The 18,796-nt window shown below is 52.7% G+C and overlaps 3 protein-coding genes across 3 annotated transcripts; 1 reads left to right on the top strand and 2 right to left on the bottom strand.

Moving 5' to 3' along the window:
* Window positions 1–336: 336 nt before the first annotated feature.
* On the top strand, window positions 337–1,558 carry G6M90_00g093240 (uncharacterized protein; the record flags this gene model as incomplete). The annotated part of the gene is made up of 4 exons (XM_014686479.1): window positions 337–407; window positions 483–791; window positions 837–927; window positions 1,010–1,558. 4 exons carry the CDS (start codon window positions 337–339, stop codon window positions 1,556–1,558), a joined length of 1,020 nt encoding a protein of 339 aa, XP_014541965.1.
* Window positions 1,559–1,927: 369 nt separating this feature from the next.
* ccsA_2 (Polyketide synthase-nonribosomal peptide synthetase) lies at window positions 1,928–14,476 on the bottom strand (the record flags this gene model as incomplete). The annotated part of the gene is made up of 6 exons (XM_014686478.1): window positions 1,928–4,854; window positions 4,910–6,886; window positions 6,943–7,655; window positions 7,743–13,350; window positions 13,425–13,779; window positions 13,874–14,476. 6 exons carry the CDS (start codon window positions 14,474–14,476, stop codon window positions 1,928–1,930), a joined length of 12,183 nt encoding a protein of 4,060 aa, XP_014541964.1.
* A 1,150-nt stretch (window positions 14,477–15,626) lies between these two features.
* Window positions 15,627–17,427, bottom strand: ccsD (Cytochrome P450 monooxygenase ccsD; the record flags this gene model as incomplete). The annotated part of the gene is made up of 3 exons (XM_014686477.1): window positions 15,627–16,042; window positions 16,128–17,025; window positions 17,134–17,427. 3 exons carry the CDS (start codon window positions 17,425–17,427, stop codon window positions 15,627–15,629), a joined length of 1,608 nt encoding a protein of 535 aa, XP_014541963.1.
* Window positions 17,428–18,796: the final 1,369 nt, after the last annotated feature.

Genomic DNA, 18,796 nt, shown 5'->3' with positions numbered 1-18,796 from the left:
GTCGGTGATAAAGGAGTCTACGCCGACTCCGACAGTCCGAATCCGAGTCCGAAGAACTCTAGCACTTGGACAACATCAAGCCAATGCATTCAAATCCCTTTTATCCCTTTGCAAGGGTGTTCCGCGATGTGTCAAAACTGAGTTGGTAGGGGGAACCGAGGCCGGGGGGGTAACAACATTAAAAGTATCAGCCTATACACGCATTTTGTGCTGAACCGAGACTGATTAACTACCCCACGATTCAATGTCCTATTCATATTTACACAGCCATTCGCTACATTTTTGTCTTGTTTCTTTTACAGTTAAACGGGCGTCAAACCAACTATTCAAGTCAACATGTCGTCGTGGGATCATAGACAGCACATGCCAAACTTGCAGGGGAAAATCGCCCTGGTAACAGGCGGCAAGTAAGTACCTTGTCGTGGAGAGGAGGCTACAATAGCATATTCGCGAATTCCAATGCCACTGACCTCAACATGTAGCGGCGGTATCGGCTACCAAAGCGTAGTCTTCCTTGCCAAGGCCGGCGCCAAAGTGTATTTCGGGGCTCGCTCTACCGAAAGAGCTGAAGCAGCCTGCAACAAGATGTACCAAGAGAACCCCAGCGTGCGACCGGGCCAAATTACCTGGCTGCACATGGACATGGCCGACATGAAGAGCATTCACGTTGGCTGCGACAAGCTCCGCGAGACGGAGCCGAGGCTGCATATCCTCATCAACAATGCTGCTCACGAAGGAACAGAACCGGCCAAAATAGTTGACCCCGGCGTCCAGGTCACCATGCAGACCAAGTAAGGCAGCATCAACTTGCATCAATTCTTGCTAACCTTGATCAGCCACGTGGGTGTTTTTTCCCTGACGCAACAACTTCAACCGCTGCTCAGAGCTGCTGCCAAGGAGAAGGACTCGGACGTCCGTATTGTCATGGTATGCATTGCGCTGTTCCTTCTCCGTCCTCCAACTCAACGGCATAAACTGAAAGCTGATGCGTCCAACATGCCGGGAGTAGGTGAGCTCGGGTGCTCCTTCATTCTCTCACCCTGAAGACTACCGCCCAGACTTCTCCAACCCTCATGGCGGCGACTTGGTGTATCCAAGCGGCCAGTCACTGGCCAAGGACGACGGCTTCATGGCTTGTATGAAGAGATATAGCGTGTCCAAAATGGCCTTGAATTTGCAAGCCTCTGAGCTGCAAGCCCGTTATGACAAGGAGGGCGTACCTATACTTGTTGTATCAGTGTGTCCTGGGACGGTGTGGACGCCTGGCACGTGGCGCGCGGTGCCGTGGTCCCTCTACCCGATTTTCTGGCTCAAGAGTTACAACGAGATCACGGGACCTAAGCCGGTATTGTTCGCTGCCGTGTCTCCTGAAGTTCGGGAACAAGAGAGGTACTTCAAGGGACAGTTCATCAACAGGAGCCACAGGGTCATTAGGGGTCACCCGGCCACTCATAGCGCTGTTTTGGCAAAGGAATTGTGGCTGTCGACTGAGGAACTCGTCAGTGAATTCAATCAAAAGTATAGAGACGGGAGGGAGGGCAGTGATGGAGCCTCCTGAGCTCCATGTCACCTAGGCAGAGTTGAATTGTGCATTTTATGCGCCAAGACTTTAAGATCTGTCAGCCAGAATTGGATAGAAGCAAGTTCCATCACAATATATAGTACCTAACAACTAGGTTCTATATTACCTAGCATTGTGAGTCTCTCGAATTTTGTAGCTCTCATTTTTGTGTGTTTCCTTGCTCTTTTTATTGTAGCTGTCGAGAGTCCCAATCATGGCATTTCTCAAGCATATAATAATTTGTTGCGAGACTATATAGGCTTGTAAACTTTTGGTTTCGAAATCTACAAAAAAAGAAAAAGGAAACATTGCACTTGAATAGCTCATATTTTGTAAGCTCATAATACCAAAACTCTACACTACGGCCTAGAAGAAACTCTCGTGTCGCACCAGCCTAGGAAAGACAAGTGGCGTGGCAGACGCACTGTTGAGATACTCCCCTAACAATGGATTCAAGCCTTCCTCCTCTGCCCTCTCTACCCATTCTTTCATCAAGACCGTCTGAAAGACAGAACCGTGCTCTCTCTCCATCACACCCTTCATGTCGGAGAGTGGAACCACCTCCTCACCCGACTCATATAAGTATTTCACATGGCCAGGCCACGAGTAGTCCTCGTACACCTCGTCGACAATCTGCATTGCGGCGCGATCCACGGAAATAAAGTCTAGCCACCCGCGCCATAGGCTTGTGTTCGGAATAGCTGCCATCTTCCGCGAAAACTGGACGAGATTGCCCATGAGATCCGTAGCAGGCGCCCCTGGGCCTGTTATGGAAGAGGGGCGGTGAATCCAAATCGGCAGCTCACACTGGTCATTGACCTTTTCCAGATACCGCTCTGAAACCCATTTCGTGGCAAGATATCCATCTGTTCCAGCAGGTGGTGTGAATCCGCTGACAGATCGTTGCTCCCAACTACCTTGCCCAGTAAGATTGGCAACGGCGGCCGTGGAGATGTAGTGAAACGATGTCTGATGCGGGACGCTCAGGCGAACGAGTTCCTTGGTTGCTTCGACATTGACAGGCTTGAGGCTGTGGTAGGACTTGACGAACGACACATCTGCGCCGTTGTGAATAATAGCGTGAGCCTCGGAAAATATTGTGGAAAGCACCTCCTCAGATAGGCCAAATCCCGGCAGTCCCAGATCTCCCCTGTGGACGACGATTTTCGGCGAGTTGAATAGCGGAATATCATGGCGGACGGCAAGACAGTGTATCTTTTGAACAACTCCGTCCTCAAGGAGACGCGTTAGGATCGCCTGTCCTAGGAAGCCGGTTGACCCCGTAAGAACAACGACTTCGGGGTTGGTGAAGAACCGCTTATTTACTGGCACATGCAGCAAAGATTCTGAGATGGCAGTCTCATTGTCCCAGTTGCAATCCAGCTCACCACTTTGTTCTAGCACAACTTTATCGCCGCCACTACTGGAAAGACTATCGACGAGAACTGCCATGCTTCCCAGAGTACTAGCATCGAAAAGCTGGAAAAGCGAGACCGTCACGCTGAAAGCATCTTGAATATCCGCTCGCAGACTGATGAGAATCATCGAGCTGCCACCCACATGGAAGAAATCGGACGTGGTGCTAATTTGATGTTGGGCCGTAATCTCCGCAGGGAGGACACCCTCCCATAATTGCTTTAGCCGCAACTCGGTGCGACTCAAAGTCTCGCCACCAGAACTCTGATGTTCCGATGCATTCACTCGGCCTGTTTCGGGAAGTGGGATAGACTTGAGCGCAGATCGGTCAATCTTGCCGGAAGCGTTGGTAGGCATCGTGTCCAAGCGAACCAGTGCCGCCGGCTGCATATACTGCGGCAAGGGGAGCTGGTGGACGATCTGATTGAGATGTTCTATGTTTGCGGCCGAGGCAGTGGTGGCAAAGGCAACCAAGTATTCGGCTGTTGCAGTTTCAGACTGCCGGATGCCCACAGCACAATCAATGATGCTCCCCTTGGCGGCGTGGATAATGGCCGACTCAATCTCTCGTAAATCGATCCGAAGCCCCCGGAGCTTGACCTGGGTGTCGTCGGTGATGCGTCCCTCGAGCAACAGGCGGCCATCGACCCTGCTGATGCGACCAAAGTCGCGCGTCCGATGGAGCCGCGTCCAACCAAGTTTGCGAAACTCGGGAGAAGCGAAGCTATCTTGCGCAAAACCTCGTGCGTCCGTCTCAGCGTGCAGGTAGCCAGCGACGACGCCAGCTCCTCCGATGAGGATTTCGCCAGGGACACCAGCGGGAACAGCTTTCATGTTAGCATCTACGATATAGGTAGAGTAGTTGGGTAAGACATCGAGTCCTGTATTTGAACTTGTGCCTTCCGCCTGATAGTCCACTTCTCTGCTGTGAGAGCAGAAGGTGATCTCGGTCGGACCGTAGCAGTCCACCAGGCGCAATCCTGGCTTGTTAAGCTCCCGGAAAGCAGTTTGAAGACTGTCTCGGACAGCCTCACCGCCACTTTGGACGGTTCTCCAATTTGACTTGCGCAGCTCCTGCATGTTGCCATATCGAATCCAGCTGATGAGCTCGGAGGGCGTTGATGTCGTGGAAGTGATGTGGCAGCTTGAGATGAGTGAAGAGATAGATGCAGGATCTGCCCGAAGATGTCTTGGTACAACTTGGAGTGTACCGCCCGTTGACAGTGCTAGGAAGATTTGGCAGAGCGACATGTCAAAGTTGAATGAACTCTGCTGAAGCGTAACTTCCTGACCCTCGCGATAGCCCAGCTTCTCCGCCATGATCTCAATGTTGTTCCGGAAAGACGAGTGTTTCATCACGATTCCTTTAGGAAGTCCCGTAGAACCACTAGTATACATGAGCGCGGCGACGGAATCTGGCTTGGCCGCGTTACTAAGAGCTGTGTCGGTGGTCGTTGTCGAAACATGGTCGACGTTGAGGAGCTGGTCTTCCGCGAGCAGCGGCATGAAATGTCTCCTCGCCTCCTTGTCGGTAGAGTTGTTAACAAGCAACAAGTCTGGCTTGCTATCTTGGAGAATAGCAAATAGTCGCTCCGATCCGGACGCAGCGTCGAGTGGCACATATACTGCGTTGTGGCGCAGAATGGCCAGGAGTGAGCAGATCCAGTCTACTCCAGCATCAAGGTAGACCCCGACTCGGCTTCCATTTCCAATGTCATTCATCGATGAGGCGATGGCTCTTGTCCTTCTCGCCAGGTGCGAGTAAGTCAGCGAGTGTCCGTAGCCGTCCACGACAGCCGGCTTGCTACCATAACGCTCAACCATCGTATCAATGCGATGAACCATGGTGTCAGGCCACTGGTACTCGTGTAAGGAACCTGTTCAAATATTAGTTGATGCCTTTGGACGACGCCACCACCGTGCTTTACCCACCTTGTCCGAGTTTCAGCGAGTCCTTGACGCTTCCTGGATCGTAGAGTGATGGAGCGGCTAACCGCAGAGCTGGGTTGCGTGAAAACGCGACCAGCAAATTTTTGTACATGTCCTTCAACTCATGCACATCTCGAGGCTCAAACAGTGCCGACTGACCCGCCATGATGATGCGGCACTCTCCTCCGGGATTTTCGATAATGTCCAGGCTGAGATCGTATGGCGCCTGCCCCTGCTCGAACGATATCGCTTCGCTGCGGCAGTCACAGAAGTCTTTCCTTTCCGATACACCCGGTCGGTAGTTGACCAGGACCTGGAACAGCGGGCTGTGCGTGGTTGCGCGAGGGACACCCAGCTCGTTCACAATGACATTGAAGGGAACCCTAGAGTGAGCGAATGCAGCTATTGCCTTGCTGCGAATGAGCTTCAAAGTCTTGGCAAAGGTTTCGTTGGGTTGAGACTTGAGGACAAGAGGCAAGAGATTCAGGTACATCCCGACACTTTGCATCATGGCAGCGTCTTGTCTGTTTGCAGAGCTAATGCCAATACAGATATCCTCCACGTCCACCAGCCGGAATAACAAGGTGTAGAAGACGGCGAGGTGAAACTGAAGCAGGGTAGCCCTTGGCCCGTCACAGGCAGACTGAATGCGAGTCAGTGCCTCCTGATCCAGGCGGAATTCTGCCGTGTGACTCGAGTAGGCTGTGAGCGGCGTGCGAGACCGTATCTTGGCCAGTGGCAGGAGTGGAAGAACAGACGGCGCGCGGCCGCTAAATTCGTTCCTCCAGAATTCTATTTCATCGTTCCACTTTCCGGATTCAAACTCTCGGTGCTGCTGTTCGGAGAAGCTCAGATACTGGAGAATACTGCTCGCACTCGGGAGTCTCTTTGAGTCATACGCCAGCTGTAGCTCACGAAGGACTACTTCCAAGCTGATGCCATCCATGTTGATGTGATGATATCCAATAACAAGGCGGAAGGATTGACGAGATTTGCTGGGAAGTAGGATCCTCAGATTCTCCCCCTCTGCCAACCTGTATCTGTACTGTTGGAGGCTTTGATAGGCCTGCTCTGCGTCCACGTCGCTGGCGATATCTTGTTTCTCCAGAACAAGCGTTGGGTTAAGAAGGACTTCTTGCAAGGCCTGACTAGAGGTGTCACCAGTGACGAATCGAGTTCGAAGTGCCTCGTGGCGTTGCCCAACAAGCTTCACTGCTCGCTCAAACCGGTCAACGTCTAAGGGGCCATTGAGGTCAATCATCAACGTAATATTAAGCGCCGAGGCCGGATTCTGCAGGTACATTTCCAAGAACCAGATCCGAGACTGACCGAATCCAATCGGAGACTTCTTGCTGACAGCCACCTCGCTGTCGCCAGTGTCGATGGACCAGACCGAGCCTCGGGATCGGCCCCCAATTATGTCAATGTCCGACCATGTATTGGAGGAGGGAGTGGATTTCCCAGTGTAGGTCATATCGGGACTTGCAAAACTGACTCTCGCGCCGTTTTCACTCGACATTGACTGGCTGTCCGAGTCTTCGGAAAGTGTCATGAGTTTAGGTGAACTATTCCGCTGCACCGAGGGCAATGTGACGACTTTTGCTTTCGGGGTATCGGCTCCGCGGCTACTGACATTTTCACCGATTGTCAAATTCTTAACTTCGGGTTTTTTCACTGTTTCAACGTTGACTGAGCTCGTATCGTTTGGCTTTTTCTTCTTCGCTTCAGCCTTGTCGTTTGGATCCAGACAAGGCGTCAATTCCTTGGACAGCAGCTGTTGCGCGGTATCAAGAATATCGCCGACTGTTGCTCCACTTAGTATCTTGAGAACTGGGATCTCTACCTGAAGTTCTTTGATGAACCAAGAACGAATGTCGACAGCGAAGAGGGAGTCAATGCCCAGGGTGTCAGCTGTGAGATCTACAATAGGCCGACCTTCTTCAACTTGCAAGCTTAAGCGTAGCTTGGCAGCAAAGGCATCTGAGATGTATGTAAGTAATAAAACTCGGATCATGAAATGGAAAATAGGATTTTACCGTGGACTATTTCGCGTACTTCAGCCGCATTGACTGCTTGCTGAAGCTGCGTTTTGACTGGAATGCGCTGGTCCTTCCGGCCGTCGCCAGCCGACTCATCGTCTTCAATTTCCTTGATACAGTGCTGGAACATCGGATTATAGAACCATGTGATATTCCTCTTGAAGTCATCGCCGTTATCGATCATCATCAAGCCGGTAGAGAGCTCTGAAGACCCCCCGTTCTGGGGTTGACTCGCAAAGACCGCCTCGGCAAAGATTTGTCGGAAATCTTGCTCTGAGAGCCACAGGTTACCGACCTTTCGGAGAAACTCCTGCTGCGCCAGGGTTAACTCTCGTGTCACGTAGCCGTTGCCGAAGATGGCGCCCATATGTACTACAGATGCATTGAGACCTCTACGCCTGCGTTGAGCCGCCAGTCCCGACATGAACATGTTGGCGGCGGCGTAGGCCGACTGGCCCGGGTTGCCAGTCACGCAAGCCATGGATGAGAAGAAGACAAAGAAGTCGAGATTAATATCGTGGAATATCTCTTCTAGATAGATGCTTCCTTCGACCTTGGGCTGCGTGACTTTCTTGAATCGTTCCATGTCCAGGTCGGAGAATACAGTATCATGGAGTACCATGGCCCCTTGGGCGACACCCGCGATAGGAGGCATCGTCTGGCAGATTCGATTATAGATGAATCGGACGGATTCTCGATCGTAGATATTGCTAGAATACTTGAGATTAGCACTGCGTAGTAAATACCGAAATTGGCGGGGAACTCTGTCCCAGAGCTACGGGTTTCACTGTACGTACTTGGATATACCTTCAACTTTCATGCCTATGTTTTGCATTTTCTTCAACCAGCCCCGGTCTACCTTGGGATTCCGGCTGGAAATGACGACGTGTCGAGCTCCATGTTTAGCCATCCACTCGCAGAGTGAGAGTCCGAGACCCCCGGTCAAGCCGACAAGCCAATATGTCCTGTCGCTCCTGAATTTGATTATCATATCGATAGGTTGGACTCGAACAGTAACGGTGCTGGACTCAGGTGGCCAACGGATCACGCATAGGCGGCTGGCGACATGATTCCTGGTAGGCAGGTCGTCCAAGGAGACGAGTTCTAACTCCTGGCACCCTTGACTAGTCTCCATGACTTGCTGAGCCGGCCACAGCGAATACTTGACATCCAAAAGGATAGGTCTGATGTCTCGCTCCAGAAGGCCCGAGGTAATCCGTGGCGAAGCGGAGGTGAGGAGGGTACCGGCCCTCACTTTCGTAACCTCTGCCGGCAAGTATTCGCGCAGACTTGCAGAGAGGGTGCTGTCCGCGCCGATGTCTAGAAGCAAAATATCCGATGGAGGAATGGCTCCGATATTCAAGGCAACCCAGTTCTGGATCTCTGCTTTGGTAGCCTTGGGGTGGATGTAGTGCCATCCCAAACCGGGTTCAGCTGCTAGATAGAGGACTCTTGCCCCTTTATCTGTAGCAATGCGCTCCAGCGCGCGACTAAACATGATAGTCGGTTGCAATACAATGACAAGCGTTCCCGCCGAGATATCCTTGATGGAAGCACGGGCAAGTAGCTCTGTATAGAATAGCTGAAGGTAATCTACCGAGTTGGGTGCAGGAAGAGTAAAGGCCTGCGGAACTTTGATCCTGGATGCTTGCTTTGGGGAGAGGGCCAATATAATCTCTGCCGTGTCTCGACGTATTCCGAGAACGGGGAAGAGAAAGCTGCCTCCTGACGCCTCCACTGCCAGGCTCACTGAGTACAAGACGTCGATCTCTACAGCCGCCTTTAGTTCAGGCGCGTCTTTTCCCTCCAAGAGATACCACGATGCATCTTGTGTTTTAGGCGGGACAAGCTCGACGATGTGTTGTCGAATATCGATCTGCTTGGTGATGTCGCGACGACCCGAGCTGTACCGATTGTTCCGGCTCTTGCTCAACTTGAATCGGGGAATGTAAAATCGGCCGCCCTTGTCAAGGTACAACTCGGGTTCGACGGAATGGGTCAAAGTTGAGATTACCCCGTCATTCTCCCAGCTCCCAGCCATCTGAAAGCACAGCAAAGACTCAGCGATAGCAGTAGGGTCCGGGGAAACGGCAGTGTCGAGGTCAAGAAATTGTAAACGCAGATGCGGCATTTCTAGTACAATGGTCCTGCCGAACCCGACCACCATCCTGGAGAATGGATCTCCTGAGCGAACTCCCCGGGTAACCCAGAGGACGTTGGTGGATTGCTTGTAGACTTCTTGGAACCTACGCAACTTGTCCTGGTCCATGGACTTGAATACCGGCTCCTCTATGTCAGTAAGACAGAGTACAGTGCCTCCGACAGGAAGATCACCTGGAGTCAGAACATCCAGCGATTTCATAAGCTTGATGCTGCCACAACACGGGCCAAGGCTTTGGCGGAGATCTGTTGCCAGTGCCGCGCCGCCGATGATTGTCAACTGCGGCACTATCTTCGATGGCGTTTCTTGCTGCTGTAGAGGCTGCTTCAGGAGCTGGACCCTGTCATCCGTCGCCTGGGTCACAATCACAGAGAGAGGAACAGGCAAGTTTTCGTCATGCGGCATTGCCGTGTAAATGCCCGAGAAGCCAGTCCGCTTCAGAATTGTCGACCACTCCTCCAAACCAATGCAAGGAGACAGGGCCCGTCCGTCGTCGTAGCCGAGCCACCAGCCCTGGAGACCACCAAATAGCAGGCCAAACCTCATCTGATCGTTTTCTGTAATCTCTAGGAGTAGCAGGTATCCACCGGGCTTCAGGAGGCGGCGGACATTACGAAGGGTTTCGTCCAAGTTCCGCGTAACATGGAGGACCAAGGAGGCGATGATGACGTCGTACGATCCCTCTGTGAATCCTTGGCCTTCAATATCCTTCTCGATGTCGAGTACCTTGAAGCTCATTTTGGAGCTGTGCAACGCAAACTCATCCCTAGCCTTCTCAAAAAAGCCGCTAGAGATGTCGGTGAAGGTGTAGGTCGAGAACTTGTCGCCCAGGGCTCCGAGAAACGACTTGGTTGCGCCACCCGTGCCAGCCCCAACCTCGAGGACATGCATATGAGGGTATCTATGGCCAATTTGGCTGGTAAAAGCGGCCAAGTATGCAGTGTAGCGAGGCATACCATGTGCGATTACATAGAAGTCGTTGAGCTTGTTGTCCTGGAGCATGTGCTCCAGCATGGTAGTCTCGCCGCGGACGACGGCGGGCATGTTGTCACCCACAGCACGCATGAGCTTCAGGTCAATGTTGTCAGGATATCTGTCAAAGATTTCCAGTATGACCTCGTGCGTATCGAGCTGCCATTCCTTCTTGGCGAAGCGGTTCGCGCCGCAATCCACTTTGGAGAGGACATGGTCTACATACGCAAAAAGGCGAGTGTAGTGCCATTCGAGATTCTTACGGGCACTGCGAGGAATGGCCTTGTCCAAAGATTGTAGGTAAAAGTAGGCCACCCTCTCCAGGGAAAACAACAGTTCCGCATCGAGTTCCTGAACGTCTATCTTGTCCAGTATATCCTGACTGTCGGGTTGGGCGACACCCCATACAAGCTCAGTGAAAATGTTTAAATCATTCGACTCAGTGGGATGGAACAGGGGTTGCGTCTGGAGCCCCTCGAGTTGAATGGCCTTGTGAGCAAAGCCCTCCGGTGAATAGATGCTCACGTCCCCTGAAAGACTCCCAGAATCGCCAATTGACGCTGTCGAATCGAACAAAACTTCTGTCGCCTCACCGGCAAAGGCTCGACAGTGCTCTGGGTCAATGATGAGTCGACTGATGCTGGTAGGGAGATATATGGAGCGCATCATGCTATCTCCTGGATAACAGCACGCCAGCATGATGGACTGGATGCCGGCGTCTAACGTCGCTGGGTGGATGAGGAGGGCCATTTGAGAAGCCTGGACATTTGCCGTGTTTTGAATATACCCCATCGCCTTGCCCAGCTTTCGCTTCAGTCTCGTTAGCGCACGGAACGGGCCAGAATATCCAAATCCAAGCTGCTCGAGGACATTATAAAACCGGTCAGCCTCGATGTTCAGCATGGCATGTTCTTCATCCTCCTTGGACTTGGGCGGGAGAAGATGCGCAGCCCTGTCGCCATAAGTGACACTGACGTCACAGTTGGCGTGTCTAGTCATGTCCAGAACTTCACTGTTGGACGACGAGTAGAACGAAAACTTGGCCGAAGCTACCCTGCAGCCTTGCTCCTCCGACTCTGTGATGCTGTCTAGTACGATTAACGTCTCGACCCCCGAGTCATTATCGTTAAACACCACAGCCTGACCAAGCACGAAATTCCGCAGCTCAATGGATCGGACGCAAGCGTCGCTACGAATCTTCATGGATGCTTCCACACATGCGGACACATACCCGGCACACGGGAAGACGGTCTGCCCCTGGACTTGGTGGCCATCAAGCCAGTCTATCTCGCCGCGCTTGAGGACGTTGCGCCAACGGCGTTGGTCGGGGGAACCGTCGAGGATCTGACGCCCAAGGAGCTCATTAGGCTGGTCCTTTGCCGTCCTGAAAGCCCGGGAGAGGCGAGACTCGTGCCAGAAGGTCCGGTTGTGATCCCACGGGTAGGATGGGAGACCCTTGATGGGCACGGGTTTTTGCAAGCCCGCCTTTCTTTGTTCATCATTCATAAAGCAATTGTAGGCGGCAAAGTCGACAGCCCCTTCTCCCCAGGTTCGCCAGATATATCCAAGTCCTTTTGAGAATGACTCAACACCGTCCTCGCCGCGTGACAACATGCTTGTGTAAGGGATAGACTCTCCTCCCAGGCATTCCTGAACTGTCTGGCTTACAGGGCCCCTGAGCGCCGGATGTGGTCCAATCTCAATAGCTAGGTCGTAAACCTCTCTTTCCTGACCGCCGCCAAGAAGGACTTGCAAGGCCTCTGAAAACATGACTGGCTTCGTCAGGTTTTGGGCCCAATATTTTCCTTTCAGACTCTCTTCTGAAGCAATATCCGTTATGTCGCAGGTGAAAACGCTGGAAACCCATCGGCACTTGCTGCGGTCGGCCGGGCAAAGCTGTTGAATAGCACACCGCTGCAGAGACGTCACATACGGCTTGGAACATGCTTTCATGTGGTGGGAATGATAGGCTCGATCCACTTTGAGGTGGCGAGTGAATTTCTTCTCCTCGTCCAGAATCATCTTGATGTTGTCAATGGCCTCTGCATCGCCGGAAAGTGTCACGCTGGCAGGAGAGTTACTCGCCGCTACGCAGACACGACCCTCAAAGGCTGGAAGCTCGCACAATTCCTTGGCGTCTTCGTACGAGGTTCCCACCGCGAGCATGGCGCCGTCCTGAGTGACCGACTTCATATGCAGACCGCGATAATATGCCACGCGGATGGCATCCTCGGAGGAGAGATATCCCGCCGCATATGCTGCGCAAATCTCGCCGGAAGAGTGGCCGACCACTGCGGAGAAGTCGATGCCGGCGGCTCTCAGCATGTCGACGAGAATGATTTGCACGGCTGTGCAGACGGGCTGCGACACAGATGCTGTGCCTACCGATGAATCGGCACCGGCGAGGAGCTGCTCACGCAGTGACCATGTCGGTCGATCCCGACGGTCGAGTGACTGCAGGCTCTTGTCGAGACGGGCGAGGATGCTGCTTGCTGCTGGTGACTTTTCAACCAACTCGGCGCCCATGCGTGGCCACTGTGCGCCCTGGCCGGTAAAGATGGCGAGAATACGTGGTTTGCGCCCTCTTGTCCTGACTGACGAGTAGTTTGATGGCTCGCTAGTGAACTCGGTGCCCTTTTCAAGCTTTCCGGCTAATTCCTCAACGTCACTGCTGGCTGTTATGACGGCGCGCCATGGGAGTGTCGATCGACGGTTGCTGAGTGTCCATGATAAATCTCCGAGTCTGACTGTAGCGCCAGAGTTTCCAGGAGCAAGATAGTCTCGATAGCGCTCCAAGGTTTCAGTAAGCGCACTCTCCGATGCCGCCGAGAATAGAAATGGCGTAAAGCATGAGCTACCGCAATCCGACGACTGTCCGCGGCGTGTCTCATCGGGCTCAAAGCTTTCAAGAATGGCGTGACAGTTGGCGCCTCCGAAGCCAAAGCTGTTGACGCTCACTCTTCGCACGCCACCCTTTGCAAGCTTGGGCCATTTTCGTGCTGCGGAAAGAATCTGTACGTTTCCGTAGAAAGGCTCAACTTTCGGGTTCACCTTATTCAGTAGCATGTTTGGAGGAATAACACCAGCCCGCAAGGCCAGCAATGATTTGATAACGGCGGCCAGGCCTGCTGTCCCTTCTGTATGGCCAACCACAGTCTTGATAGATCCAACAAACAAAGTATCATCTGCATCACTTGGCTTAAAATGGGACTGGGGGCCAAAGAAGGCATTACTGATCGCCTCGGCTTCCACGGGATCACCAGCAGGAGTACCTTGGTAGATTAGCTGAGGCGATCGTGATTGCCGGGGAGAAGCGGATGGGGAAGCTTCTTGAATTCACACATACCTGTGCCATGTGCCTCAAAGTACTGGGGGCGATCGGCACGCTGGCCAAGGTCCAAGCCGGCCTTGGCGTACGTGGCTCGGATCAACGCTTCTTGTGCAGTAGCGCTTGGCATCGTGATGCCTGGCGTCCTACCATCTTGGTTGAGACCAGTCTCACGTATAACGCACTCGATGTGGTCGCCGTCAACAATAGCCTGGCTAAGCGTCTTGAGAACAATGGCTGCAACGCCTTCTCCTCGAGCGTAGCCGTCCGCATCGGCATCCCACATACGGCTTCGGCCAGTAGGAGAAAGCATTTGTAGTTTGCTCTCGGCAATGTATTGCTCTGGTCCTAATATCAAGTTGGACCCGGCCACCTGTACCATGTTGTTAGCATCTCGTGCGACGCGTCCAGCTCTATTCTCAGGATGGAGATGTAGTGATGACCAGTAGACGGGAATATGCACTTACAACCGCAACAGATGATTCCCCTCCGCGGAGAGTCTGCACAGCCTGGTGCATGGCGATGAGACTTGATGAACACGCCGTATCGATAGTCATGGACGGGCCATGCCAGTCGAAGAAATACGAAAGCCTGTTACTGAGAATGCTTCTTGCCGTCCCTGTAGCAAAAGATGTTCGGAACATCTCCGTGTCGCGCCCAATCATGTCAGTAAAATCGGCACTCATGACGCCCACGTATACAGCAGTATCAGAGCCTTGCAGCCCCTTGACGGAGAGGCCGGCGGCTTCCAGGCTCTCATACACGGTTTCAAGAAGCAGTCGCTGCTGAGGATCAATAGAGTGGGCTTCGACAAGGTTGATGCCGAAGAACTGGGCATCAAAGCTCCGCAGGTCCTCTTCCAGGAGATATGAGTGGCGCACATTGCTCGTGCCATGGTGAAAATTCTTAGGATGGTAGAAGGCACCTGTGCTGAATCGACTGTCGGGGATTTCCTTGAGAAGATCCCGGGGCTTTTGCAAGAGATCCCACAACTTGGATGGATTATCACACTGACCGGGGAATCGGCATCCAATGCCAATAATGGCGATGGGCTCGCCAACAGTCGCCATGTTGATCAAGCTATCTTGCACTGGATAGATGGTCCAGTCTAGAAGCAGCGAGACGGGTGTCTCTTATTTCTGTTTGATCTATCAGATACCTCTACATATAACTAAAAAGCAGCGAGCCACTCAGACGATGTCAGGTCGGGGCATTTGCTTTGCACGTAAAACTGAGCTGCATGGATGTGGATCACGGCTCTACCTGGGGGATGTTTCCAGTCTCCCATCACAGGAGTAAGTAGGTATGGAAATCCATTCACACACGACTGTACATCTCGGCCAACGATTTCCGACCCTTCGGTATAGGTATCGCAATTTGAATATCGGAGATGGTGTCTAGTTATCGTCCTTGCAGCTTCTTTGCATCTTGTGCATCGGGGACCCGCTCGGGGACGGTTGGAAAATCGACTCCGGAACGCTATTGCCTACGAGCGAGAATAAATGGGGACTCGGGGTTTGATTCAACATTCGGACAAAGCCAAGTGACCAGACGCTAGGCGGTACACTGAGCCTTTCATCACGCCCCCTTGCGAATTCAGATTTGGCTTTGACTTGGTCCATATTGAAGCTCCGGCTCTCCGAAATACGTCAACCATCCAAACGCACTTGGCAATATACCGCTGTGATCCATACTCGGAGCGAATTCATCTGACTTACTCCAGTTGACCTCCTGGACGATGTTGGGCGAGTTCACGAATCACTTGGCACGTCAGTTGGGCACTTCTGCTCCCGTAGACAAGAATCACTTACAGGGAGAACCAAATTCACTTGTAGGAGCTCGTTGATGCGACTTGATAATGTGTTGTGCCGAACATGAAGTTTGTATTTCCAAGTCACACGCATGGGGTTTTTCACTGGATTTATGCCGGGAAGTAAAATTTCCTCGGAGATGATGAAAAAAAAGTTCATTGCATTCTACTTTAGATTTAGTCCCTAGCTGATCTATGCCATAATTTGGCACAAAAACACCCGCCCGGCACTACTTTAATAGACTTTTGTTATTCCATCGGCTGGCTGCATGGTAACGATAGTAACGAACGAGGCAGGCTGCTTCGGGCTGCGGCGAAATCATGCCTGACTGAAATACCCCACGTAGGTCAAATAGCCTTTCTCCTGTTGCTCGTATGCATCATTTCCGTATTCTTTGATATAGTGCGCCCTAAGATCTGGACCTAATGCGTGCGATGGCCGCATCATCAGGTTTCCAAGATCCATTCGAAAGGGGTGTATGCTTGAGTGGCAAACATTCTGGCTTAATCTCAATGTCATAGTTCTGAAGAAAATGCGCCAGCGCAATCTTGAGTGTATTCGTCGCAAAAAACCGTCCCGGGCAAGCCTGTGTCCCGTCACCCCATCCCGGCGAGTCGGAGCCGGTAGTCAGAAAATGGAAGCGGTTTTTCTTCCCTGGCTTCTGCCGAAGCTTATAAAATCTATCCATGTCGAAACTATCTGGGTTTGGCCACAAATCCGGGTTGCGGTTGATAGCTTGTCCGTCAACAGCAACGATCAAGCCAGCGGGAAGCGTTGGCCCAATAGAGAGTTTCACTGGCTTTTCAAGGTGGCGTTGGAGGGTGACTGGAAGGCAAAGTCAGCATAGGGCCGTCGGGGAAGGGAATGGGCGCCTTTGGCAGGCCTGGCCCAACGGCCGAAGACGACTTACACATGACAATTGGATGTAGTCGGAAGGACTCACGGAGGAAACTGTCCATTTTCCTCAGCTCCTGGAGATGGGTCCCGGGGAGGTTTCCGTCGACAAGAACCTCATCTAGTTCCTGGCGCAGGATGTCGGCAGCTTCGGGGTGCAATGCCAACTCACAGAGAACGTGGAACAGCGCCGATGCAGTGGACGGGGTTGAGTCGAAGCTGATGATGATGTAGTCAGCCACCAGCTGTTTAATGGTTGCTTCAGCAGCCTGGTAGCGTGAGAGGAGGAATCCGGTGAAGGGTATCTTTCCTTCGGCCCGGGGCCGCAGGATCTCCTTTTTGTCCTTGGCTTCGTAGTAATCCTTCATGTCTGTCTTTAGAACTGGGGTCAGAAGGCGCGCCATATCCCACCTGTTCTTGATGGTAGGGAAGAAGCAAATCGGCGCCATGAGCGGCCGCAGAATAAGGGGGCAGGCGTTGAGGAGCGTGACAGCAACGTGAATGAAGATGGGCGACATCATGACGGCCCGCACCCAGCTTCGGTTCGTGCCCAATTCTCTTCCAACGAAGGAACACGCATTTATCCGGGTGACAATTTCGAATGTAGTCATCATCAGAGGGAATTCTTTCCACTGGCGTGAGCGCCCGATTACGTCGTCAAAGGCCATCTGGCAGTCTTGTTGGCGCGTGAGGACTCGGGCAGGAAGCGAACGAGTCAGATCGGCAATGACGGATTTGATGAGTTGCGGTGTCTCTGTACCAATGTGACTCCAGTGGCCATAGTTTGTAGCGTGAAAAAAACCCTTGGCGGACGCGGTGTGCTCCGGAAGACGCTTGATCTCGTCGAAGCATTGGGGAGGGAATATGACAAAACTGTGCCGGTTGTTGACAGCGAGGAAGGGTTGACCTGGGTACTGCCATCTGTCAAAATCGGAGCCTACAAGTTCTTTTCGGCAGGCAGAAGGGTAGACGATAATCATGACATATCAATGGGTCAAGTCTAGATTCAAGTCTGCACATACCAGCTCCCGTCCCTCCTTGATAATATCAAGGTAATGCGCATGGTTCCTCCTCACGACGGCAAGCCCAGGAGGCGCGTGCACACCCTTGTTGCTGTTTCGAAGGCGCACGGCAATGATTATCAGCAGTGCTGCGAAGAGGTAAAGTAGGAGAAATACGCTTCCGTCTGGCAACCCGTCAAGCGCACTTCTGACCATGAGCTTTGTAAACTGCCATCGGGACAGTTTCAGAGGCGCAACACTCTGGCGCAGCACCAGAAACGGCTCGACAATTTTTGTCTGAATGCTCGACAACATGCTGTGGTGCGGAGTATGGGCGGCAGTTGGGTCAAGTCAGAGTCAGACGGTCTGGTGTCTTAGACCTGGGGTGCTATACGACAGATTTGTTCGAAAGACGCCTGCCAGGAGCATTGGGGTTTCGCCATGGCCGCACTCGCCTAGGGCAGCCTGAAGTTATGAAGTGAAATCCGTGCATGCCCACGTAGCATCCAGGGTGCTTAAGCGCACTTGACGCCGAGTCCGAAGGCCGATGTTGCATGGTTACACAAGTGACAACAGCGTCATCTGTCTGGTGGTATTCAATGTTTGGAAAGATGCTCCCCGTCCCACTTCAGGCGCCCACCATCTCCCGCCCGCTCCAGGCTCCCGTCATTTCCCAGCGGAGGAGAAGAAGAAAAGAGGCCAAGTTGCCGTCGCCATTCCAGTCCCAGATGTCGAGGTTGAAAACGGCGGCGCAAGTAGGACATCTGGAGCTCCCAAGTTCCCTCAGCACCGCCAGACCAACCAGACATATACAAACTTGACATTGAACCCAACAACAACCCTAGGTTGGTACCGAAGCATCACTGATGCCAGCGTGCTGCCATCGGAAGCCGTGGATGGCTGAGTCTCCGAACCGATGCTACAGAATCCTCAACGGCTACACTGCCACCCGGCCAGCCCTGTCAACTTCAATCTTGTCACATGTCTGGTACAACATTTAACATGAAGCGATTTCTTGCAGCCTTGGCTGATTTGTGGGGCATGTCATCCCCAAAACCAAAACTTGAGGTCAGACACGACTTTGGTGGCGAAGCCCAGTTCTATCTAGCCTTAAACACGGGCGGGATTAGGGCGGCCATGATGCGTGCCTCAAGGGATGCGTTTTGTATGGAATGCATGCCGATTCATACCAGTTGCCGGCCTTGTCCCTCCCTCCCCTGCTCCCATTTCGCTCAATCACCCCATGTCCTCTGAGTCCTCTCCTTTGAACAGTCTGCCCAACCGCCGAGGAAGAAACTTCTACTCCTCTTGAAGCTCCATCAAGCAGTCTGCACAACTCAACCAACCGCCACGCAAGCAATATCCGTGGCATCATGAGCAGCAGCAGCCAGCGAGAATTGGTATTCTCTGAGGGCCACAAGGACCACGAGGACCACAGGCCCAGTGGCACCGTACAAGATGGACACGACATCAAGCCTCCTGCCGACATGATGCTATGCGAAGGAGGATACGACAGAACGAGATCGGGGCTGGCAAGACGGGACGCGGTAGCGTCTGGTATAGTTAAATTATTCTAAATACGGCCCGGCGGCTCGAGACCGTCAGTCGCGTTTGTAGGATCAGGCCCTTGAAAAGTACAATAATACCAACTTAAATACTTGTTATGATTTTACGCTTGCACGTC

Source organism: Metarhizium brunneum, chromosome 5, assembly GCF_013426205.1.
Source record: "Metarhizium brunneum chromosome 5, complete sequence".
In the NCBI taxonomy this organism is placed as follows: Eukaryota; Fungi; Ascomycota; class Sordariomycetes; order Hypocreales; family Clavicipitaceae; genus Metarhizium; species Metarhizium brunneum.
This window is presented reverse-complemented; position numbering and strand designations above follow the sequence as displayed.